This window comes from Alligator mississippiensis, chromosome 1 (genome assembly GCF_030867095.1).
Source record: "Alligator mississippiensis isolate rAllMis1 chromosome 1, rAllMis1, whole genome shotgun sequence".
Lineage (NCBI taxonomy): Eukaryota > Metazoa > Chordata > Crocodylia > Alligatoridae > Alligator > Alligator mississippiensis.
In genome coordinates this window covers 229681436-229706899 of record NC_081824.1, presented here as the reverse complement: position 1 = coordinate 229706899, position 25464 = coordinate 229681436, and the positions used below count along the sequence as shown (strand labels likewise).

The window sequence follows — 25464 nt, the reverse complement described above, 5'->3', positions numbered from 1 at the left end:
AGCACTTTGCAACATAAATGAATTCTGTGTTAGTTGTGCAAGCAAGAACAGCAGTCGTTTTAATACACAGGAACAATTCAGACAACTTTATTGCCAGAATCTGCAGAAGCAAGTACAAATTTAGGACATCTCAGTTTCTGTGTCCAGCTTGAGATCCCTTGGGTATGACTTTTTCCAGTGGGTTGACTACACATGCAGCTCCACTTGAATTCAATAGGTGATGGACCTCTGGACAATTGGGTCCAGACTGACCAGGGTTCAATATTCAAAACAGAGGCTCCCAAATTACTAGCCACCAGTGCAAATGTAATTATTAATCTCTCTGTGAATCTACATGGAAGATTAAATGGTTTGTGCAGTGAGCAATTACATTGATGAGGTGACTGCTTCATAATGTCAGATGCAACCCTGAAAGTAATATGCAAATAACTTGTAACCCTGAAAATAATGCATCTATAATTACTTCCTGGATCATCTTGTTATGTTTTCTTTAATTCCTGCAAATTAAAATGTGCTCCACAGGGAAAAGGCAAATCTTGCTGTGACGCTCAGTAATGAGAAGAATAAAGTTCTCGCCCATGCTGCATTTTTCGACTACCCAAACTGGAATGTTGTTGATCAGGCTGATTGGGAACCGTTCTTACATCAAAATTACAGTAACAGCAAATGCACGGTAAGTAAGTGACCTTTTTTTTTTTTTTTAGATAAAACTTAAGGGACTTCAATTTGACTTTTGTTTTCTTTCTTTTGAATGTTATGTATCTTCAATTTTAGTACAATTCAAGGAGCAAAGCAATTGGATTACAATTGATATTAAAGAATTACTGTACTTGTTATATATTACATAGTTTCTTTTTCTCTGGGATTAGGGGAAGAATTCTTATAGAAAATGAACTCCCTGATACTGCAAATTTATTTTATTTTCCAAGTCACTTCTTTGTTTTTTGACTTCACTAAAAGGTTTTTAATAATAAAAAAAAAAAAAAATAGCTGACTCATTGAAAGCAAATCACACAGAGTCCTAAACGTTCTCTACAATGGAAAGTTGTACTACATTTTATAATGCTATCACTTGTCCTAGAGGTTTCCAAGACATGGTATAATTTCACAGTGTTTCCATCCCATAATTTTAACATGGATTTGATGATATTTGGTGTTTTTTTCTGAAGTCTCCCCCCTTCGAGTCGAGTGGTTGTATAAGAACCTCTGCTTTCATGTGTTTTTAATCGTACGTTTCTAGTAATTGCATTGGTTGAAAAAAGCTAAAAATATCAACCCTAAAGTTTCAAAAAGTAAAAGCATACACAGAATCTAAAACTTATTCTTTTAATTTTTTTTTTTTATTCTTAAGCCTATCTCCTGGATATTTGAGGTATGATGCTCAGTAGGCTGCCCATTTGAGATGAGCGAAGATAGAAAAGCATTCCTTTCCTGAGGCAAAATATGTAGTTCTTGACTAAGCAGCTATGTAGGCAAAGACATCTAGGAGTGGGAATAGGATCTGAGTCAAAGCTGTGGGATCACTGCTGTTGCTGCTGTTGTTCTTAATTTACTGTCAAGACCTGACAGTTAGAGTTTGATCCTGCAACTACTTATGCATGAGTAACTTGACTCCATTAAAATCAAAAGGTTACTCATGTGTGTAGAACAGCTCCATGTGAGTGTGTGTAAAAAGTACTGGGGACTAAAAGTGTACATTAAGATTTTAATTAATTTAAAAACATGCATCTGTTTGTTTATATTATAGCCTCTGAATACATTGTTTATGCATTTTTTTGTGGCAAAAGAGGAATATGCAGTTGGATGTTGCCAAGAAATTATCAGGTGAGTTGACATGTAACCAAGCATTGTGAAGCATGTGTGATTTCCTGCTAACTCATCTGTTAGCAGAAACTGGAATTAGAAGTGCTGATAGTAAATACTAAGAAAAAATGAACTAAACTTCTGAAGAATGTTGGCTGGAGACATGAGAGCTCTATACTGATCTGGTGCAGGTTCTAGATTTCAAAACCAGACTCTTACGCTGTGTCCACATGAGTGAGCACGTGTCCGTTGTGGCATCTCAAAGCAGTTTGAGATGCCGCAATTTTAGAATTTATTTTATTACCATGATAGAGGCATTGGTAGGCTTCCAAATAGCTTTAAAATTGTAAATATATCCATTGCCCAGCTGATCTCTCTCTCTCTCTCTCTCTCTCATTTTAATCATGGAAGAACACAGATTTTGGGTCTTTTTCTGAGAGAATTTGGAGACGGGGGGTTATCAGAAAATTTGCAAGTTTTAAACAGGGAACACCAGGATCCCTGCTGGTGAGGGAAGTGTTGGGACCTGGGCAGAGGAGCCTGCCCATGGCCAACACTGGGCATCCAACTGGAGGGCAGATAAGGTGGCTGACCTCCTGGCTCTTTGGGGCCAGGAGGATGTGCTTCAACAATTCAAAGTGGGCCACCACAATAAGCACATCTTCTGGGCAATAGCTGCCCACATGGCAGACTGTGGGTACCAGAAGACATGACAGCAGTGCTGCATGAAGGCCAGCTGTGCAGTCCTAGCCCGTTGGCAGCTAGCCCAGAGGTGCAGGCAGCTCTGCTGTAGTGCCCACACCACAGCCCAGGCAGCCATGCAGTCCTCATCCAAGTCTGATGGGCAAGCAGCCACGGGGTCACAGGTCCAAGGGAGTGGATGTTGTTGCAGGTGGCAGCAGGTCGCAGCCAGGCAGCAGCCCCCATTGCCAGACTGCTGCAGTGGCTAGTGGGTGCAGGGGGCACTCTAGGTTAGGGCTGCTTTGGCAGTCCAGCCAACACAAGGGGCAAGTGTCTACTGATACCAGCTGGCCAGGCCTCAGTGTAGCCCTGAGTTGCTCCCCAGAGCAGCATTTTACAATGCTAGGGCCAGCACAGTTGCAGGCCCCAGCCTCTAGCTCTCCTTGGCTGAAGATCCAGGAGGAGGTGAACAGGGTCAGTTTCCCCCCAAGTGGCACAATTTTCCCCATGCCAAAGTTCATGTTCAGGCATGTGTGCTGAGGTACAAATGTCCAGCACAAATTTGTGCCGCTGCTACTTGAGCTCCTGCAAGTGCACTTGCCTGCATGTGTGGACTCACCCTTAGAGTTCTGCATATATTTCCATAACAGTATAATCTCTTGCTAAATCTTTTGCTATTCTTCTTCATATAAACTTTAAAACCATAATTGGTATTAATTTTTCTTTTCTTTGAGTGGGATTGTTTAGTTGAGCAGAAAGCCTGAAAAGCTGTAGATATGTCTGAAAAATAGTGTCTGCAGGCAACCTTTTGAAATGATTGTTAGTTACAGATTATACAGTAGAGAAACTTCAGACTATAATGTACAAATAATGCAGTGCATCATTGTGCTAGACTGATACAGAAGCAAATATTGCTCAAGTTATTTGGTTCAGCTCAAGGTGTCCCTGCATACACAAAATAAATGGCAGCCAGTGCTATTATTAGTTGTACAGTAGCTTTGTAATGTCAGGCCATCTCATCCAGATGCCAGGTCAGAGATCTGCCAGCAGAGATCTGGCATCTTTAAGTTCTCCATCACTGGGGAACTGATATAAAAAGGAAGCTTTACAAAATCAAAGGATTAGGACAGTGATTTTCAACCTGTGGTCTGTGGACTCCTGGGGGTCCGCAGACTATGTCTAAGGGGTCTGCAGAAGATGATTATGATCAATCTAAAGTATGAGAATACACACACCTACAATTCAAAGGGATCTGCACCTCCATTTGAAATTTCCAAAGGAGTCCACAAATGAAAAAAGGTTGAAAACCTTTAAACACAGCAGCTGGGGGGTGAGGGGAGGGAAGGCAGCAGTAGAAATTGCCTTAATTCTTGGTATCATCCCATTTGTGACAGACAAAAAGTTTTAACTTTTGAGCTATGTGGATTTATGAGGTAAGATGGAAACACTAGGAAATAACATTCATATCTCAAGGAACTTGCTGCTGTATTTGACATGTAGTGTCTGAGACTGAATAAAATGATATTGTTTGTTCAGGACAGTGTTTAATGCAGTACCAGAATTGCACTTTATACTCCTCTTCATACCAAGTCAGGAGGAATTGGGTAAGAATTTGTTTTATACTACCTTACTCCTGAAATAACCAGTGTAGTCTTAGATATTTAATATTCTGCATTTTCAGTTTTTACTAATTTTCACCGATATTTTTAATTGAAATTATTCCGTTTTTACTGATTTACACCCATTTTTATGTTCACTCAATTTTACGGGTACAGTAAAATCCCTGTTACCTGGTGTAACAGGAGGCTGTCTCAGGGCTGGTCCGCCATTGGCCCCCCCACCTGTTTCTAGACCAACCGCCTGCCTCACTCACCTGCCACGCCTCGTTGTTTCTTAATTGGTTCTAATTAGGTGGGAGGCTGCCCATTCTTGCCCTGATGCCAGGGGCTCTATCTGCAGCTCCATTCGTCCCCTACATTGCAGCCCAAGCCTCGCAGATGGCATCCAGGTGACAGTGCTCCCAGCCTACAGCTGAACCAAGCTTAGCCCGCATTGTCAGGCCTCAGACATATACGCATTCATACCGCCCTCCTCTCACTAGGGCCTCTCACGCTCCACCCCCTCTCACAGGGTCTCTTTCACTTGTCAACAACTTATACCATCTTGCTTCCTCTCGGACCAGGTCCCTTCAGCCATAGGCTTTATCTAGCATACACCTTGGGTGGCAGGTGTACCATCTTTTGGGCCTCTCCTGCAACCCTCACCAGGGTAGTGGTCAGCCAGTTACCTGACCAGGGCCAAGCTTGCCCTGGCTCCTCCCGGGGCAACTCTACACAAACTCCAGGCTCCCAGCCCTCTGGTTTCCCCCTCACTGGGGCTCCACATCTTCTACCTCCTTCACTGGGGCTACCAGGCTTCCCTCCCCAGTAGGGGCTCAGGTGACTATAGCCATGCCTGCCCTCAACTGCTATCCACAGTGATGTAGGGGCTAGGGGTTATTGAGGCACCCCAACCTGCCTTCCACTGGGGGCAGTAACCGGTCTTATATTTTCCTGGAGGCTCCCACGCCACTGGGCCACCCACTCCCAGCAGGGTGCAGTTTCAGGTCATGCCCAGGACCAAGAGCCTCCTGCTGCTACCTGTAAACATTCTCATACAGCAGCTCAGCCATGCAGTACTTTGTCTGGCTGCCAGCAGCAAACTGCTTTGTTTATATAGGCTGCCAGTGTCTCAAAATGGCTGCTGCAATCAAGCACCTGGTGGCTGTTTGGCTCAGCCCTTAAAGTGGCAGGCACCAACAGTACCCTGCCACAACCAGCACAAGTGGGGAATGGCTGGGGGTGCTGGTAAGCTAAAAGTGCTGGTTACCTGAAGCACAGGTTTCCAGCAGAGGGTGGCAGCAATTGCACGGGGGCCTTGGAAAGATGGCTTGAGCTGCTACCTGGGGGCACAGGGCTCCTGGCTCTGACCTCAGGTGGGGCAGGAGGGGCTGTGGGAATTATTCCTGGGCTGGGTGGGTCCCAGCTGCACCCTGGTGGCTCCAACTGCAGCCCTGCCCCAGGTGCTGGGACCTGTGAGCCCTACTGGGGAGTGGGGCAGGTGAAAGACTCCAGCTCTGCTCCCTGTGGTGGGTGCCGCACCTGGCTGTTCTGCGTGGGCCCACGGGGCTGGAGCCACTGCCCGGGGATGAGGCACTCCTGACTCTGACCCCGGGTGGGGTGGGAGGTGCTGGTGCCGGGGTTGGGATTGGGGTTGGGTGTTCCCCGCCTCCCCATCTGGCCACGCGCCACTCCTGCCAACCCCTGGGCTGCTCCATGCTATGGTGCAGGCAGGTGGCATTGGCTGTTCCTGGGGTCGCAGCAGCAGGGACTGGGGTGAGTGGGAACAAGCAGATCCCCAGAGGGCATGGGACATGGTGCAGCTTGTCCCCGCTCACCCCAGCCCCTGCTGCAGGAGTCCCAGGAGTGGCCATTGCAAGCTGCCACAGCTTGCCATTGCAAGCACCACAGCATGGTGCAGCCCAGGGGCAGGGGTGAGTAGGGACAAGCAGAGCCTCGGGGGGTTCGAGGCCTGGCGCAGCCCACCAGCTGCAGCCAGCTGGCGTTGGCCACTCTCAGGGCCACTGCAGCAGGAGCTGGGGTGAGCGGGGACAAGCTGTGCAGTGCCCTGTGTCCCCTGGGGCTCTGCTTGTTCCCACTAACCCCAGCCCCTGCTGCAGTGGCCCCGGGAACGGCCAACACCAGCTTCAGAGGAAACTGTAAGTGGGTGCAGGGCGTGGGGGGCACAACTCTTGCTGCTATGTGCACCCTGGGAGGGCTGCAGGCTGGGGGGCTGCGCCGGACGATCGTCCCAAGCTCAGATCTGGGGGCATGTGCCCCCCAGGAAGAGCCTAGCACAGCCCCCCAGCCTGCAGCTCTCCCAGGGTGCGTGTAACAGCAAGAGCTGCGCCCCCTACATCCCGCACCCCCTGACAGTTCCCTCCTTTTTGCTCCCTGCTGCAGGCCCAGGAGTGGCCAATGGGCTGCGCCCCGCCCTTTCCCTAGTCCCAGCCTTCCTCCCTTCCTCCCTCACCACCACGGGAACATATAATTATTTTCCTTGATTTAAACCTTTTTTTTTCTTCTTTCTTTTATCCCGATTTTAACCCAGTTTTTGTTTGGAAGATCAACCCTAAAAAATTCCCAGATTTAAAAAAATAAATAAAAACTGAAAATGCGGAATGCTATAGATATTGTAAAACTAATAGGCGTCTGCCCATTTCCCTGCTCCTTCCCAGTCCCCCTCCACATCCTGTCTCTGCCCTGCCACGACTTTGATGTTGTTTGTTGTTGTGAATGAGAGGTCCTTGGGGCCAGTAACAACCTCGCTGTTAGCTTGGTCCATTCGGACAGGCCAGCCCCCTACCTGTGTCCTTTGCCCTTCTGCACTGCTTTAGGAGGGTGCCCCCATAGGTTTCTGAGGGCTTGTCAGGGCTCCAGCTATCACAACCTGGTCCCCCTTTTTCTCTTGCCATGCCATCTGCTTTGGTCTACTGGTTAAGATCTCAGCTCCTGGGTATTGGCCTTGGCTTGACAGCAGTCCCTTCATGGGGGGAGGGCAGGGGAAGGTGTTCGGTCTCAGCATGCCAGTCTCTGCCCCTCAGTTTGGGGCTGAGCTCTGGCCCTATAGCAGGGGAGCACACTCCCTCTGCCCCTGTAGCTACAACCCGGTCCTCTGGTAACAAGTTCAAACAGAACAGTGGCAGAGGTTCCCTGTTACAAAAATCATTATTATATTTTTAGGAAATATTTTAAGAGCAGGTTAAGCAAATGTTTGACTGGGATGATTTAGTAAGGGATGATCCTGCCTTGAGAAGGAGGTTGGATTAGATGATCTCCTCATATTCTTTTCAGCTGTATTTTTCTATGATTTGATCATTATTAATGTATCTTGTGGTGTTTATAACAACAGACATGTAGAAGTACCAATCCTAAGACACCATTTATGTTTTTATTATTATGACCCTTATCCAATATAACAGTCTATCTTCATGGGTCTTGATGCTGTATGATAACTTAATCTTGAAACTCCATTTAACTCAGTCAGTTCTGCTGGCAATTTAAGTGGTGTCTTACTGAAATTCCTTAATAGTTTTTCATACATTGTTAACGGCTGGAAGGGACCTCGCAAGATCATCAGGTCCAGCCCTCGTGCACTAGGCAGAAAAAGTTTGTAACAAGATGTTTTCATTCTTAGGCTCAGGTTTGGCAACCATTTTTGAAGAGATGGTGAGCGTTCCAGATTCAGCACTTGACATGGACTTCACTTTGTTTGTCTGCCATAGGCACCAGTATGGTCCCCTGCTGTATATTCGCAAAGCAAGGTAATAGAACATAACTTTTTTTTGCTTGTGTGACTGTCTGGATCAATTTAATGACTCCTCAGTTATTTATTTATTTATTTATTTGATTTATATGCCATCCTTATTTTTCAATTCACAGACTTAATAAGTATTCACATGCTTTATGGAAAACTATTTCAATCCTAAGCCAAATGGCATACTTTTTCTTGATGATAAAAGTCATTGAACTTATAACCGTCCTTTTTTATTTTACTTTTTCACACAAAAAGTGGTATATATTTTTTCTAACATAGATTGCTTGATAGTATATACATTTTGGTGAGCTCTAACTAGAATTTTTTTTATGGCAGTAGTACAAAACCTTTCCGTTTTTTGCTGTTTCTCTTATCACTATATGTGTTTGTCTTAAACACACTCCTGTATATTTTAGAGTCCATTCCTGTTTAGTTGCTGTTTTCTTTTATAAGACCAAATTCTGACCAGTTGAACAAAACCTGAATGACAGACTTTGCTCTAAAGAAAACGCATTCTAGAGTTGGATAAGGAGGTCTTTGATTTAGCAGTCTTTCAAACTGCTTACTAAGCCTGCTCCTGCTTTCCTACACATTCTTGTGATATGTGCTCTGGGTCCAAGCCCACTGGTCACACCCTTAACAAACCCATTCCCTCTGTGCCTGCTTTTTTACTGAGCAGACATTCTCCATGCCGCAGCAAGAATGAAAGAAAAGAAGGGGATGATAATAGCACTATTTTTTCTCCTGTTTGTCTGTCTTATCTATTTGGATAGTAAGCAGTGTGATCGGAGACTGTCTCTTACTAAGCTCTTGAAGAATACCCAGCGCAATTAGGCTTCAGTCTTTGTTTTAACTTTCAAGCACTAGTGGAATAAAAGCAATAATAGGATAATTAGACAACCAGTGCAGTGTTGAACTGCTTGATGGTCTGCTAAGTCCTCTAGCTCAGAGGTTCTCAAACTGTGGTCCACAGACCACCACTAGTCCACAAGTTCCATTCAGGTGGTCCGTAGAAAGGTTGCGGAACAATCAAGAATATCTGTACTTGTAAGACTACTGATAGTAAAATATGAGTTGTGTGCTTTGATTTGTAGAACAAAAAAAAATTTATTAAGTGATCTGCTGAGACCCTCAGCAATTTTCAAGTGATCTGCAAAAAAAATGTTTGAGAACCACTGCTCTGGCTCATTGGAAATGCAGAGTTTTGGACACATTTGAATGTTATTGCTTTCTATATATATTCTTTTACAATATCTATCACCTAGTATCTGAGCCCTTTTCACTAATGCAGTGATGCTCACAGTTTTGGTCTTGCAGGCCATGTAATCCAGCCCATGGACCAGCTTGGCCATTCGAGCCCTGCACCACCCCAACAGATCCTGTGACCCTGTGCCTCCTCCATCTGCTAGGATCAGGCCCTGGGGACCAGCAGTGCCTCTACCTGAGAGATGCATCACCACTGCCTGGATGGGATTGGGTTCTTGGGCTCCATGCTACTCCAACCTAGCCCCTGTGCACCAGGATTGGGTCCCATGCTGCCCTGTGTGCCCAACTTAACATGCAGGGCCATGGTCTGTGGGGCTCCCCACAGATCCATGGGAAGCCCCACAGGCTGGATGACACAGCACTGGATCTGGCTCACAGGTCAGGGGTTGAGCCCCCTGGCATTAGTGCATTAAACAACATAGCTAATATCTGTTACATTTTGTCTTTCATCCCTACTGGGGAAGGAAGATTCAGTCTGAAGTGTTGTTTTCTTCTTCCGGGGTGTTTTCTTGAACATACATGTTGCTGTGTATTAATGTTGGATGCAAGGTGTCAAAAGCACTTGGAGTGGAAGGTGGTGAGGTTGGTAGTGTTGCAACTCCCTGGGGAAGTTCTTCCCTCCTGTCAGACTGGCCTCTTCCATCCTCTGCCCAGAGGAGCTTTGTCCATATTGAAAGCGTTCCATTGTTCCAGAGGGGCAAAGTTGCAGACTCTGGTTATCTTTCCAGAGTTTTAGGTAGACCTTTATATGGTCTGGACCCAGGCTGTTGAGCACTATGAAGATGAGGACTAAGACCTTGAACTTGCCTTGAGGGCTTGGATTTGACTGCCTTGCAGCGTCTTGGGTATCTCTACAGGATTATACCCTTGTTCTTTGTCTCAGATTGTATTATTTCCTATAATTATTTGTAAGCATAGTTGTTTTTGTTGTTTTTGTTTGTAAACAAAAAGAATGATTTACAAAGTGCCTGCAGATGTTTCTAATTGCAGAAAAATACCAGGTATTCCATGCCAATTATTATTTTTAAGGAGGAAAATCACTATTGTTTTAACTTGCAGATAGGAAACATAACTTTTAATAATCATTTTATATATTCATGCCCTAGGGAGTGCTGTTCCAGTGTTTCTTTCATGGGTGACTACAGCAAGCATTTCTCTTCAAGTAACTTTTATTGTAATAAAGACAAAATTGATATATGTGGCAAATTCTGATATTACGGAATCACATGAATGTGAAATTAATCTACACTATCTTTTTCTTAACTTCTTTTTTACTTTTCACCATCAATCTATGATGCAGGGGGGATATTACCTTGCTCCAGAGCCCTAAAAGATTTTTTCTGACTACATTGTTTGTCTTTTATTTAACCGGGAGCATGTTCTTCCTATTGGAAGCTCTAAAAAATTGCTTGTTGGGAAATAACATTTTTTTTTATGTGCCTGGAAATGTCAAGAAAGCTGTTTCATTATTACACTGAAGAGATGTCACTTTACCTGAGGGGGTTTTTTTTAAATAATATATATTACGTAATAATGGAATGGCTGGTTCTAATGAAAACCAGACCAGAAAACTAATTAAAAAAACTGCTTACCCCTTTTAAATAATATAACTCTTTTTTTTTCTTTTAAATTTCTAGTTTAGCATAGACTAGTGATAGATTCTTCAAGTAAGCTGAATTATGTTTACTACAGATGCCTTGCCTTCCCATTTTGTCTGTATTTACCTTTGTACTTCGCTAGCAGCCATAGTAACATTCAGTGGAAACTCTTTAGAGACTTATCTATGAAAGGGTTTTGACGCAGTCCCCAGCCACCTGCCTAGCAACATGTTCTGGGTCAATGATATGAGATTAGAGTAATCTCTGTTCCCTCTTTCCCTTACCCACAGGAAAAATATATGCTGTAAATTGATCCTTTGCTTAACCCCTATTTATTGAAGTTATTCTTCGTCTGACCTTTAAAACGTGAAATAAAGCTGTCGTGTCCCAGAACACAAAGCAGTGAGCTTTCATATTGAAGTCCCTTGCCTGTACCTTGCCACTAGACCTAATCACCCTCATTTGTACTTGTGTTTACTTTACAGCTGTGTACAATACATCACAAATTTGTATTTACTGGAGTTTGTTTATGTTACTGGAATAAGATCTACACACAAAAAAGCCATGGTCCCTTTAAAAAAATTGGTAGTTCTAGAAGTAAACTTGATGGCAGTTCTGCAGTATGTAGCATGCTGAGAAATGATTATGCTCATGCAAAACCCCAGTGACTGCCAAAAGGCTTTCCACTGGTGCAGCAGCCCATCTTAACATAAGTTCTCAGGAATGAGACCCACAACCCAGACAGTGAGACTTAAGCACAACATTATGCTTAAGAGGGAATAATGGCATTTCAGCATACTAATAAACATACACTAGCAAACTGTGATGAAGTAATGAAGTTTTAGTAGGAGCGGACCTCACTAGACAACTCCCCCAATACATGCTACCTTAGAATAAAGGCAAAACCATGTTCTGCTTATGAGGAACTTCATTTTAGTTAGAGCTCACGTATGAATTCCTAGCAGTTTGTAGCACATTATATTTATTCATAGATCCGTTTTGCTTCTGTAAATTAAGTCAAATTGAGTTTCTATCTGTCCCAAAAATTGCAGGAAGGGTTGGAAAAATCAAGGCCCAAGAAATATAGGTCATTGATAGCAGCTTGTACTTCTATTCTGGGCAAGTAGCTAAAGAGTCCATCGCTTTTTGGCCTCCAAGCTTGTCATCTAAATTTGACAACCATCTGAAAGAATCTAGTTCTTTGAAACATAATGCAGAATGAAATACAAGTCCTACAGCATAGGAACATTTGCCTTTACATCCTGCAGGACCATGTCTTGCAGGCAGCCACCCCTCTCTTATAAAAAGTGATCTGAAAAAGCTTCTATCAGAAATCAAGGCATGTGGAACTCATACTTACTCTAAACTGATAACTATCCCTAACAAAACCCTTCCCCCTCCAAAAGGACCTATTTGCCTGACCTAGATGAGGTTATCACAGTTGAGCTTGGTGTAGAAGTGGTTGTGATGGGATACTGAATCTGTAGATCTGGATGGTCATATTGGCCAGTTCATAGAAGAGCAAGAAGGGAGCCTTCAAATTGAGCGTACAGATGATCATAAAAGAATGAGCAAAGTAAGAATGCATTTGTAACAAGGAGGGCATGTCTTCCTGTGCAATTAATGTGACTGAATAAACTCTGGAGCAATTTGAGCTGGAGTGAACTAATCATGGCATCACCATCTATACATGTGTTTAAGCACAGTAATTTATTCTGCCGTCGGATAGTACCTGTGTCTGATAGAACTGTCCTGTGCCAGAGTAAATGAATCTACTGTGCCCTAATTGCGGTGCACTAGTAGATGGTGATGCTTTACTGCACAGTAAATTAGTCTACTGCACAGTAAAGTGCACGTGTAGATGCATCTGGAGATAGGTAATTTTATTCTTGTGCATAAGGCCAGTACAAATGATCTCTGCAGTACTTAAATCCTACTTACAGATTGTGTTCCAGTCTGCCATTATATCAGAATTTATAAATACAGACTATATTTATCATAACATTAATGAATGGAATTTTGAGGCCAGCTTGCAATTAATTTAAGGCCCCTTTAAACTCCAAGAATGGAGTTGAGGTGCCTTAGTGAAATGGGAATCAGGCCCTATATTTAAATTGCTAGTTATAAGAAATGTAGTTGTAAGGGTTCCATCGTAGAGCTGTTTACGGTATGTACATATTCAATAGAAGCATAAAAAAGAAGGCTAGTTACCTTAAAAGTTGGGGAAAAGGTGTTAATGGAAAAATCGTCATTGAGGAATGGTTATGAAAACAAATCTCTTCTAGTATGTACCATTTCAAGAAAAACTATTTTAAGATACTGTTTCAATGGAAACATATTCCAGAAAGGCTTAGAAAAATTATGCAGCAACTGAGGGATAATGGTGGTAAGGAGAGAGTAATATAGGGAGCTTTATGCACATTTTGTGGGATTGCTCAAAGGCACAAGATTATTGGGATAGGGTTACTAATCACATTGAATGTGTCTGTCTTGAGGAGCCATTAGCAATCCTTTTAAGTCCCTCAATTAATAATGTGACGTTCAGAGAACATACATCTTTAAGATTTTTCATAGCTGGATAGCCCTTATTAGCTGGGAACTGAAAAAGAAGAGAGACTATTCTATTAATATTTGATTCACTAGAGCTCTAGGGCAAAGCGAAAAGGGAAAAATTAATGCATCAAATTAAATCTCAATAAAGGTGACAAAACTAATACATATTTAGATTAATGCCTGCTTTTATTGGATTTTCAGCCAAGGGACAGTCATGAGCTGTAAAACCAAAACCCTTCCAGATTAAATGATAAAACAATTGTGAGCATTTTCAGCAAAGTGGACCTTCACAATTGTTAGCATTGCAGAGAAACACAACTGTCCTTTTTTGGGAAAAGAAGACAGAAAACAGACTTAAATATATTCTTACTCTGTGTTTAATACAGTTCGTAGCACACTTCCCTGGCTAGACTGAAACCTAAAAAATACATAACAGGCAGAAAGTATAGGATAGGCAAGGCTTAAATTTATAACCTTTGTGAAAAAACATCACCCTGATTGGTTAATATATTTTAGTAAGACAGTGAACCCTTTTTATGTTTATGTTTGTTTTATTTTTGTAAATCACTATTTTTAAAAAATATGCCAATTTTGAATATTGAGCTTGTTCAACAAAACAGGTTCAATAAAGCTCTTAAAGGAAGTTGTTATACTGTATCAGAACAATTTGAAATTCGTGAATTATAGAACAATGTCAAGAGCACAACATATAGTGATATTTTATAGTGGTTTAAAGTGTTGTTTACAAAAATGTTGCCCCCAATTAATACTCCAGTAACAATCAAGAGTTTTAAGACTTTTAATTTTATATGGCTCTAAGCTTTTAAAAATTCTCCAAAAATGCATTTACTGTGTTATGGAATATTTTCAAATGTGTTTCAACACTACATGAACCCTTGAAGGCAGTTAAAAGAAATGTGTTAGATACTTGACCACTAGAGGTCATTAAGAGACCTTGCAAGAAAATAACCACTTGCTTTGCTTTATGATGGCCATACCTGTCCTGGTTTTGTTTTTTATAAAAGGAACTGTACCAATAAACAGGAGTAATTGTAGCTATGCCAGTCCTTTCTTATTTTATCTCTGTTCCTCCAGAGGTGTGCATGATGGCATCATGGTGACAGATATGTACTTTTTGCCAAAAAAAATTAATTATGAGAAACCAATAGACTTACAGCACCTTTGGATTCCTAGATAGCAGCTATGGGCAGCAATGACAGGTCTTAAATATGAAATGATTGTATTGGGAGCTCAAAATTATATTTGCTGAAAAACTATTGTACACTGGGAAAACATGCACATAAGTATGCAAATATGTCTTTTTATTTACTTTGTTTCTCGCTGTAAGTCGCCAATGGGTGAGTGAGAACTGGGTCATCAAAGGTGAAGTATTTCTTAATTTTGAGGCAAGCAATCATAAGAAAGTGCTGACAGGAAACCTGAAAGTTGGTTAAGACTCCCTGAGTGTGACTTGGGGTTTGCATGTTGCATCAATTAGCTACCTCAAATTATTGTACGTTTTGAACACTTTTACTGTTATTGATAATATATTGTAGAAGGGTTAAAATTATCGTACACATATGATAATTATTGTACACTTGGCAACACTGGTTGTGGGTCATTCTACTTTTAATTTTTTGTTGCTGATTAAATCTATGATTAGTTAAGAAGTTGTTCTTTATAGCTGCAGTGCTATATTCTTTAGTATGCAGTCCCCTGATATTTTTAAAGATAACCTGGAAACTTTAGAAGGTGCGCAATTTGATAGTTGACTTTTGTTCAGAAGGATGATGTAAGCCAATGGTTCTTGACCTTTTTAGGTTCAGTTCACCCTCAGAAAATGCCAGCTATTAGCTTTCATTTGTTTTTTTGACTACCCTACAAAGGACTGCAGGGTTCCACAGTACCCTGGTTAAGAATTATTGGTACGAGCTTTTCACCCACCCACTCAGTGAACTTCCTGGATACACTTTTCCTTTCAGGGCAATTAGTCATGCTGGTTCTAAAGTCTAAAGCTCTATTTACTTAGTTTTGGGCTCTTTCAGGGACCATCTTTCACCCTGTGCACCTTTGTGATGGCTGAGGCTGCCTTTAGCATATGGCAGGAGCCTGTTGATGGGAATCGGAGGTAGGGTGTTTTCAGTAAGGCAGAGGCAGTCACTAACCTTATTACAGCTACTCCTCGCTTAACATCGTAGTTACATTCTTGAAAAATGCGACTTTAAGCAAAACAATGTTAAGCGAATCCAATTCCGTCATAGTAGTTACTTACTAGCAGGCAGCAGCCAAACATAGTTATAACCGAACATTGCGTGACTTTAAACAAGTATGTTCTCTAATAGATCAGTGACGTAATAATGAAACAACGTTAACCGGGACAGTGTTAAGTGAGGAGTACCTGTACTTGTTCCTTCTTGGGGCATGTACCATAGCCTGACTTTTCTCATTGTTAAGAGATTGTGCAAAATGCACTTTTGGTCATGGATTGTTTGTTGCTGAACCAGGCTGTTTGGATGGTAAAATTTGTCCTGCTTATGAAGGGTAGGGTGATGCTAGAGACACTTGATTACAAGCCCAGATATTATGGTGATCGGCATATTTAAAAACAGTAAAACAGTAGGTATTGAATTCCCTCATTGCACATTCCAACTATGACTTGAAAGCATTACATTCTCCTTGTGGTGTTGCTTCTGATTAAAAGCTAAGATTTTTTAAAAGCTTGAGGTTGGATTTTAATATTATATAACATTTAAATACTTGTAGCTTTCTTTGTATCTTCATCTTTTAAAATGAGCCTCTATGCACCAAATGACCTGTAAACCTCTAAAACAAGGGTTGGCTACTTACAACCTGTGATCCAGATTTGGCTCACAGGGCCATTTGATCCAGCCCCCAGAAATGGGATTTTGGCAACATTTGGCAGTGGGGGTCTTGGGCAGCAGTTGCTCTGCCCTTGAGGAAAAGTAGGAGTGGTGGCTAGGTCCTAGTGCCTGCCCTTCTCTGACCTGAACCGTGACTATGTCATTCTGGCCCACAGCCTTAAAAGGCTGCTGACTGCTGCTGTAAAAGCACAGTTAGAGAGAGCTTGAGGCAATTGTATGCTGACAGGGAGAATGCAGCAGGAACTGTGAAAGTAGGAGCAACTAAGGTTCTGAACCAGCAAATTGCAGGATGTCCAATATCCTGTTTGTTCAGGAAGAGTCCCATTTTGGCTTTAGGGAAGTCAGCGTGGACTCAGAGGTCCATCTGTGGGCTGAGGCCAAGTCTTTACCAGCCTTTCATAGATTCATAGATGTTAGGGTCGGAAGGGACCTCAATAGATCATCGAGTCCGACCCCCTGCATAGGCAGGAAAGAGTGCTGGGTTCAAATGACCCCAGCCAGATGCCTATCTAACCTCCTCTTGTAGACCCCCAGGGTAGGGGAGAGCACCATCTCCCTTGGGAGCCCGTTCCAGACCTTGGCCACTCGAACTGTGAAGAAGTTCCTCCTAATGTCCACTCTAAATCTGCTCTCTGCTAGCTTATGGCCATTATTTCTTGTGACCCCCAGGGGCACCTTGGTGAGTAGAGCCTCACCAATTCCCTTCTGCGCCCCCATGATGAATTTATAGTCAGCCACAAGGTCGCCTCTCAACCTTCTCTTGCGGAGGCTGAAGAGGTCCAGGTGCCCCAGTCTCTCCTCGTAGGGCTTGGCCTGCAAGCCCTTAACCAAACGAGTGGCCCTTCTCTGGACCCTCTCCAGGTTATCCACATCCCTCTTGAAGTGTGGTGCCCAAAACTGCACGCAGTATTCCAACTGCGGTCTGACCAGTGCCCAATAGAGGGGAAGTATCACCTCCTTGGTTCTATTTGTCATGCACCTGCTGATGCATGATAAAGTACAGTTAGCTTTTCTGATGACTTCATCACACTGACGACTCATATTCATCTTGGAGTCCACTAGGACTCCAAGATCCCTTTCTGCTTCTGTGCTACCAAGCAGGCCATTTCCTAGGCAGTAGGTGTGCTGGACATTTTTCCTCTCTAGGTGCAGCACTTTGCATTTCTCCTTGTTAAACTGCATTCTATTGTTTTCTGCCCATTTGTCCGACCTGTCCAGGTCTGCCTGTAGTTGTTTTCTGCCCTCCAGTGTGTCCACTTCTCCCGACAGTTTTGTATCCCAACAGTTTTGTATCATCCGCATCATACCTGCTACGAACCCATGCTGGTTTCCCCTAAGCATAATTTTTCCTGCTGGGCTTTCATTTTTGAGCCTTAATAATCTTTTCAAAGACTTTGCCAAGGATGGAGGTGAGACTGACTGGCCTATAGTTGCCTGGATCCTCCTTCCTCCCTTTCTTGAAAATAGAGACCACATTGGCCCTTTTCCAGTCCTCCGGGACCTGGCCCATGCGTCACGAGTGTTCAAATATTCTTGCCAGTGGCTGTGCAATGACATCAGCCAGTGCCTTCAGTACCCTTGGAAGGAGCTCATCCTGGCCTGCCGACTTAAACGCATCCAGTTCCTCCACGTGCCTCTGCACCATCTCAGGGTCAACGCTTGGTAGTCTGGCACCCTGCTGTTGTCTCTCTACAATCCCATTGTGAGACTTGTCTTGTCCCTCATTTAGGAACACTGAGGCAAAGAACTCATTGAGGAGTTCAGCCTTGTCCCTCCCTGTCTGTCACCAACTGCTTTTGCCCATTCAGTAGTGGTCCTATTCCACCCTGAGCCTTTCTTTCACTCTCTATATATCTGAAAAACAATTTTTTGTTATCCTTAACTTGGGATGCCATCCTCATCTCCATGGTAGCTTTGGCCCGTCTAACTGCCTCTCTACAACTGCGAGCTGAGGAGGTATACTCCTCTTTAGTAATCCCTCCCTGTTTCCACTGCTTATATGCCCCCCTTTTTGCCCTTAGGCTTCTCTGGATTTCTCTGGTCAGCCAGGGAAGCCTCTTGGCCCCTTTCCCCGCTTTCCACATTGGGATCATCTCCCTCTGTGCCCGAAGTATAGTTTCCTTAAGGCACAGCCACCCTTCCTGGGCTCCCATCTTGCTAAATCTCTTACTCTGTAGTGCATCATAGACTAAACACCTGAGTTTGCTGAAGTCAGTCTTCCTAAAGTCTAGCACTTCCACCCTACTAGTTACCTTACCCACTCTACGCCTTAGGATGAATTCTGTTATTTGGTGGTCACTGTCCCACAGGTGACCACTGATCTGTAGGTCCCTTACCATGTCATCCCCTGTCGCCAATACCAGGTTTAGTAAGGCATTCCCCCTAGTGGGACCATGTACCTCCTGCATCAGGTGGAGGTCCTGTACACCAGATAGGAACCTGTGTGAACGGTAGGAATTTGCTGTCTGCATCTTCCAGCAGATGTCAGGGTAGTTTAGGTCCCCCATGACTAATGCCTCCCTAGCCTTTATGGTCTCTGAGAGCTGCCTCAAGAGTTCCAAATCTATTTCTTCCCCTTGGAGTGGGGGTCTGTAACAGACCCCTACCAGCAAATCTCTTTCCCCTTGTCCTCCATGTATCCTAACCCGCAATCCTTCTACTTTCTCCTCCTCCAAATCCATTTTGATAAGGGTTGATGTATAATGCTCCTTGACATAGAGTGCAACCCCTCCCCCTCTCCTCCCCACTCTGTTCTTTCTATACAGCCTATAGCCCTCAATGTGTACCATTGAGGTCATGGGTAGAGTCCCACCAGGTTTCAGTTAGCCCCACTAAGTTGTAAGTGTTTTCTGCAAGCAGGAGTGCTAATTCATCCTGCTTGTTCCCCATGCTCCTAGCATTGGTGTGTAGGCACTTGAGCCCTGTGACTGGCGCCTTTGTTGCCCCCTGGCCCTGATGCCCAATGGGCCCCCTATTGCTTACCTGCTTATTGCTCACCTGTGCTGTACTGCTGGCTGTCCCTTGGATTGCAGGTTCCTTATGTTCTCCTTCTTCTTCCTCCTCGTCCCCCGTCTGAACTGGTTTAAAGCCCAACGTAGGAGATCAGCCAACCTGTTGGAGAAAAGACTTTTACCTTTCGCTGAGAGGGGAAGTCCATCACGCCCGAGGAAGTCCCCTGCCAGGAAGTGTGGATCATGGTCCAGGAAGCCAAATCCTGCACCATGGCACCAACTCCTGAGCCGCAGGTTGACCTCTCTGATGTAGGCGCTGTGATGCCTACTGCGACCTCTAACTGGGAGGATGGACTTTGTTAGATGTTGTCTGTGATTTATGTTGGTGAGTTGACTGACACGTTCTATGATTCTAGAGATGTGCTCATCTTTCTGTCCTGTCACCCTGCCTCACCTAACCTTCTCTCCACTCTTACACCTTCTTTTTTAAAACACTGGTACAGGTTACCCAGAGAGGTGGTAGAAGCTCCATCCTTGGGGGATTTCAAAACCTGGCTAGACAAAACTTTGGCTGGGAAGATCTAGTTGGGGATGGTCCTGCTTTGAGCAGGGGATTGGACTAGATGGTCTCTGAGATCTCTTCCAGTTCTAATTGTCTATGATTCTATAATTCAGATATGCAACATGTTGCTATCCAGTACAGTTGATGACCCTACACAGCACAAAGAGAACTTGGGGTGGGAGATGACCTGTCTCCTCAGACCCTGTTAGTGCTTAGAGTCTTGTGCAGAATGGTGGGAGAGATGCAGTTTGTACCTTTGGCCCTTTCAGCCTTTTTAGCCAAGGGCTCTACCTGGAAATCATGGGATAGCATTATACCTGCTTGGCCCTATCCAAATATAATGGCTTCTGCCTGGCTCTTCCTATGGTGCTGTCTCTTAAGAGTTATGATTTGACTTGGGGTTAGCACAGCTTGACCTATACAGGAAGATAATACTTTACTTACATTTTTTAAAAACCATTTAAAAAACCCTAAGTATCATTTTCCTCTACAGGAAAAACAGTGCTGGCCATGGGCCAAATTATAACTCTTGCAGACAGCTCCGTAGGAATAGCCAGGCAAAAACTTTGGTGCATCTCCACTGAGATCTTTGTTGATTTAGAGCAGCTCATTGAATGTACATTTTTGTGCTCTATGTTCTTTAATCACTAAAGGACTATTGACCATTCTCAGATGACCAGTCATAGCTAGCAATGTACTAAGGAGGGCAGGTTTCTCTTTTCTAGCTTTGGTAGGAGCCTAACAAAAACATCTTTCAACCTCAGCTGTATCCTTTTTTGTGTGTATGGGTGTGTGGTGTTTATCTGTGGCTATAGTTATAGATTATTGGTGAGTACGTGACAAACTTGGGCTGCAGGTTTGTTGCTAAATTGTCATACTCTGTAACATTCAAGGGACTATTATATTCCCCTCTGCATGGAATCATGGGGAGCTTATGGTAAATGCCCCAAATTCACTGTGGGGAAGAAAGTCATTCAACATATTTATTTCCCATCTCAGAGCCCTTCTGTAATTACAGCGTACAATTTTAATTCTGTGTCATCAAGGATTCGGATGGTCATCGAGGAACAGGTACTTTATAGAGTGTAAAGGGCACCCAGAAATGTTGCATAAGTTATTTTTGCTCTGAGCAGCATCAAGATGTTGTCTGGGTTCCTTGACCACTTTCAAAGAGGGTCATGGGCATCTATCGTAGAAAGCAGCACTGCTGAGTCAGCCATAATGTTAATACTGAGGCAATGAGACCAGAAAGTTCAATGAGAGGTAGCAACGGGGCCCAACTATTCAAGGACTGGCTTTCCTTGTGGCCCTTTGGTTTCTGCCCATTCTACCTACTGGAGTCCTGTCTCCCAAAAACAGATGTGGTAGAATTATACTTGCAGCTTCTGTTATGTTCCTAAGATTTCTTGTGTTAAGTAATGTAATGAATGGTTAAACTATTATGTGATACACTGCTTCACTCTTGTAAGAAACAGCAACTATCCAAGTTACTCTTTGCATTTACGTCTGGTTTACCTGGCATTGTAACTGAACTGTAATAGCACAGGAGGAGGCACTATAGTCTACTACACTGGAGGCCAACCTTTTTTGGCATTCATACCACAGATGAGCTCTGTACCCTCCTCAAGTGCCATTCTGATACCCTTTCTCTTCCTGACCTGTTGCTCTGCTTTCTGCTTCCTGCTGTGTTCCCTGCTTGATTAGCTGCTCAGCCTTCCACTCCCAGCATGATTTCCCATTGTGCTGCCTGCTCCCTCCCTGATTTGCTGTGTGCCACACAGAGAGAGGATGGCTGTGGCACTTGGGGCACTCATGCCACAGGTTTGCCACCTCGGCCTACTGGATAGATCATTTGACCCTGATTCTGGAGACTTGGCACCTATCGCAAATTCATCCATTGGCTTGCTGGGTGACTCGGGGCGCGTCACTTCACCTTCCCGCATACTCTGCTTGCACTCTGAAAAGTAAATTGTGGATAAAAGTATTAGTATCTAAGCATGAGAGCACATTAAAACATAGCTGATTCTAAAAGACATCCTGTCTTTCATAGGGTGGAAGATCATGATGATCTCATGCCTATCTTCATGCGCCATAGTGACACTCTGAGAGAAACCTATGGAGAATACTTCCTTGCTGAGATGATAGAAGCTCAAGATGAAGACAATCATGCTGTGGTCTGTGAGGTCAGTCCTTCACAATCCAGTTGGCATAGCCATACATAATGTTTGTTATACCGTGTTAGTATTGCAGCTGGGGCCATGTCTCAGTTAATTAAAACAAAACAAAACTTGCTGCACCTTAGAATACAGAATTCATCACGTTGCTGCTCACCGGACACTCAAGAATATTAGCCATGTTCCTAGTGAGCTTTAAGTCCTGTAAGAAAAAGGATTGCTTCATTGTAGTAGGCATCTCCTTTAAGAGTAGGAGCTGGACAAATGAGTCAGTAATAAATATTGGTATTACTTTTTTTTTTTATGAAGTGCCCTTCTTGTAGAAGATGCCCAGATATTTTGCAAGCATCCTTTGTGCCTCAGCAATCATGCAAAACATATGGGGTTCTCATCTGTTTTACATTTGAGGAAATTGAGACCTGGCAAATTAAGGTCCCAATACAAGGCGCTGATATCTGTAACCTCAAAATCTTAGAGCCTCATTAGTCTTTGAGGATTCACAGCATTTCACTGAACATACTCAACACTTTGCAGACAAACCCTAGCTTCCAACAAAATGACTTGTTCATGTCAGATGAGCATTGTAAACCTTTTTCCAGAAAAGAATAGAAATATATTATGACAGAAAGATAAACTGTGGCTACGTTTTCCATGGCCGTACAATTTTGGTTGGTGGGACTTAGCAGCATTCCTGTCCCTGTGTGGCCAGACAACGAGCCAGCCAGAATTGCAGGCCCTGTCTTCCTGGAGATCATAGGGGCTCTTGCACAGATCTTCCAGCAAAAACCACTCATTGAAAAGAGCCGTCACCCACACAGTGACCAGCAAGGCTGGACAGACATGACATGCAAGCAGTATGTCGCAACCTTTAAAGGGCCACAAAGTTTTCTTTCAGCTCAGCACAGCTGGAATGCTCTGGCAGGCACTGCCTGGAGATAACTCCCTTGGGACTGCTCATCTGTTTCTAATGCCTTGCCTCCAGTAGAGGGCTCTGGCTATATGCCACACTCTGTCCCTGAATTATTTGTTTATGTGTTTTGTTTTTCTTGGTTATGTAAATGAAGCTGTGGCTTAGACAGTTCAGTCAATTTCCTAAAAATAATTGAAAGAGGCAGCCTTAAATCATTCATGTTGCCATTCTGGACATTTTGCATGATAAATAATCAAATTACATTACTATCCAAATTATACTGCTTTGTGAAGACTAGTAACCAAGGATACTTGCATAGTCAAAAATATCTTCAAAAAGCGGAATCAGAGAGGCTGAAAATGGACAATATGATTGAATATAGTAAATCTTTTCCATCCCTGTCCTGTGCAGGAAATTTGGGGGTGGGGGGAATTAAAAAATATAGGAGTTAGCCTCTGAGCAAAGAAGAGGGAAATGATAGTGGCCAGCAGGCAAAAGAATTTAAAACAACATTAATATTTTATATGATTTAATTGCTGGCTTTTGTGATTCTGTAAAGTATTGTGTGCTGATAATCTACTTTAATTCCAAAAACCTGCTTCTTACAGCAAAGCATTTTAAAAGATCCTTAAAATGTAATCACCCCAGTTTGAAACCAAATGGCAAACAATAAACCATCAGTGTAATAGCACATTACAAACAGCTATAGTATAAATAATACATTTTATCATGCATTTATAGCTCAATATGAAACTAGCAAAAGGTGTTTTAAGCCTCCATAGTATAGACTCGCCAATGCTGCTGCAGATTGGAAAGACACCTTCATGTGAACCAAGATAGATGCCAATTTTCCCTGCAGAGAATGAAGCTGGCAGCCTCTTTTTGCACATATGGTAGATGGATTGGTTAATCAGCCTCTTCTGAGCCTTGGGCCTAAAATTACATAGCAGCCAGACAACTGCAGTGACCCAGCTTTTGTTCACTTACGCAAACAAGACAAATAAACAATCACTTGTTGTTCAGGGGAAAATTAAACTTATATATATAGATGTGTTGATGGCCCACGAAAACAGCTGTATAAATCCAGCTTTTTATAGTAGGATTTGATAAGCATTAAGGAAAAAATACTTATTTTTGGATATTTGTGTTTTATCAATAAGTTGCACGTAAAGCTTGCAATTAAGGTACTACCAAGGTTTTTTAGTGCAAAATCAATGTTGATTTTTATATTCAGTGCCTGTTTCTTGCTTACTTGCAGGTTATAAAATTAAGTTCCAGTTCCATACCATTAATCCACTGTCACTGCCATTTCACCAATGCAATATCCTTGTCTCCTCGTATTTGGTGTTCATCTGTTAGGGTGTTTGTTTTCTTTATGTCCATACCTTGAAAATATTTAGTGCTCATTACTGCTATGTCCTTTCTTCCTGAGTTAAAAAAATTTCAAATGGAAATGAAGTATGCTTTTCACTTTGAAAGTTCAAAGCAGTTTGTACAATAATGTTTCATCAATGATTGAGTTTAGATTCAGATTTTACTTAAGCTCTTTTTTCAATAAGCAAGAATTCATTATGCTGAAAAATGGAAAATTTTTCCCGTGTTTAAAAAAAATCTACTGTTACCATGGTTTTTCTTTAGTTTTTAATGACTATTTTGTCATTTTGTATCTTAATATTTGTTCATAATTTGCAACAGGAAATATAAAAAGCCTACAAAGCAATTGTGCAAGAAAACTGAGAGCAGTTATGTGTGACATCATATTATTCCTCCATATGCCTTTTAAAGTCAAAATTCTTATATACTCTTGCATCTTCTTCTGAAATATCTGGTACTGACCCTGTTAGAAACTGGATATGAAGCTAATTATACGTAAGTTCTGATTCAGTATAGAAATTCTCATATAAATCTTTCAAAATCTTGCTTTGCCTAGTACACAGTCACTTTAGAAAGATGGGGTTTAAGATTAGCTGGATCAAGTATAATGGATTGGATAGCCTTTTCTTGTGCTCAAAAGTAATGACGTCTTATGATTTTTTAGCTTTTAAGTTGGGCTGAAGGATTTTTTTTTCAAGTATGGTTTAATCACAGAAGAAAAGCAGTTTTGTCCAACTTAAAACTATTCCTAAAGATGACTTGAATTTCTTGAATAATTTTGTCTGAAAAAATGGTTCGGCAATATTCACAAAGTCAACAAGAATGGGGAGGCAATGAATGAAGGCTTTTACCCAGTTGCCTGGTAGTTAGAGCATTCATTTAGGATGCAGTAGACCTGGGTTCAGTTTCCCTTTGCCTGAAGGGATCTGAACCATTGTTTCCTGCCTCCTATGAGAATGCCCAAGCCACCTGTGCGGGCCGGGAGCGATCCGGGCTCATTTTGCACACGCGAGCTGTGGCCAGCAGCCCGGGCATGCGGGGTCGGAGAAGACCAGGGGCAAGCTAGAATTAGTCACGGACGCGTAGTGGTTGATTTAAAGATTGTTTACTTACACCAAAGATGGTCGTGGTGTAGGCTGGACAGTTTTCCAGGCACAGCTCCGCTTAAATCCTCGTTTGAGGATTACGACAAGTTCGCGCTCTCCCATGGAGTTGTTGAAGCTCCGTGGGTCCATCTCTTTTGCGCGCAGGAAGGGATACGTCTAGGAATCTATCAGCGACGGGGAGAGGCCAGAGGCTGGTCAGGCCCCTGTTGCCTTTTAAGAAATGCGTTGGGTCCGTAAGGATCTGCAGCG

The 25464-nt window shown here is 42.9% G+C and overlaps 1 protein-coding gene across 2 annotated transcripts in view; it reads left to right on the top strand.

Annotated features, from left to right (window-relative positions):
• CFAP61 (cilia and flagella associated protein 61) overlaps positions 1-25464 on the top strand; it is a 241240-nt gene that overhangs the window by 9694 nt on the left and 206082 nt on the right. Inside the window, exons 3-7 of one of the 2 annotated variants that reach the window (XM_019491015.1) lie at positions 523-673; positions 1748-1824; positions 4021-4088; positions 7720-7846; positions 21702-21834. In XM_019491015.1, coding sequence (XP_019346560.1) covers positions 523-673; positions 1748-1824; positions 4021-4088; positions 7720-7846; positions 21702-21834 — 556 coding nt within the window. Of the gene's footprint in view, positions 1-522; positions 674-1747; positions 1825-4020; positions 4089-7719; positions 7847-21701; positions 21835-25464 lie in introns of those variants that run through there. The other variant, XM_019491016.1, reaches the window with a different exon arrangement.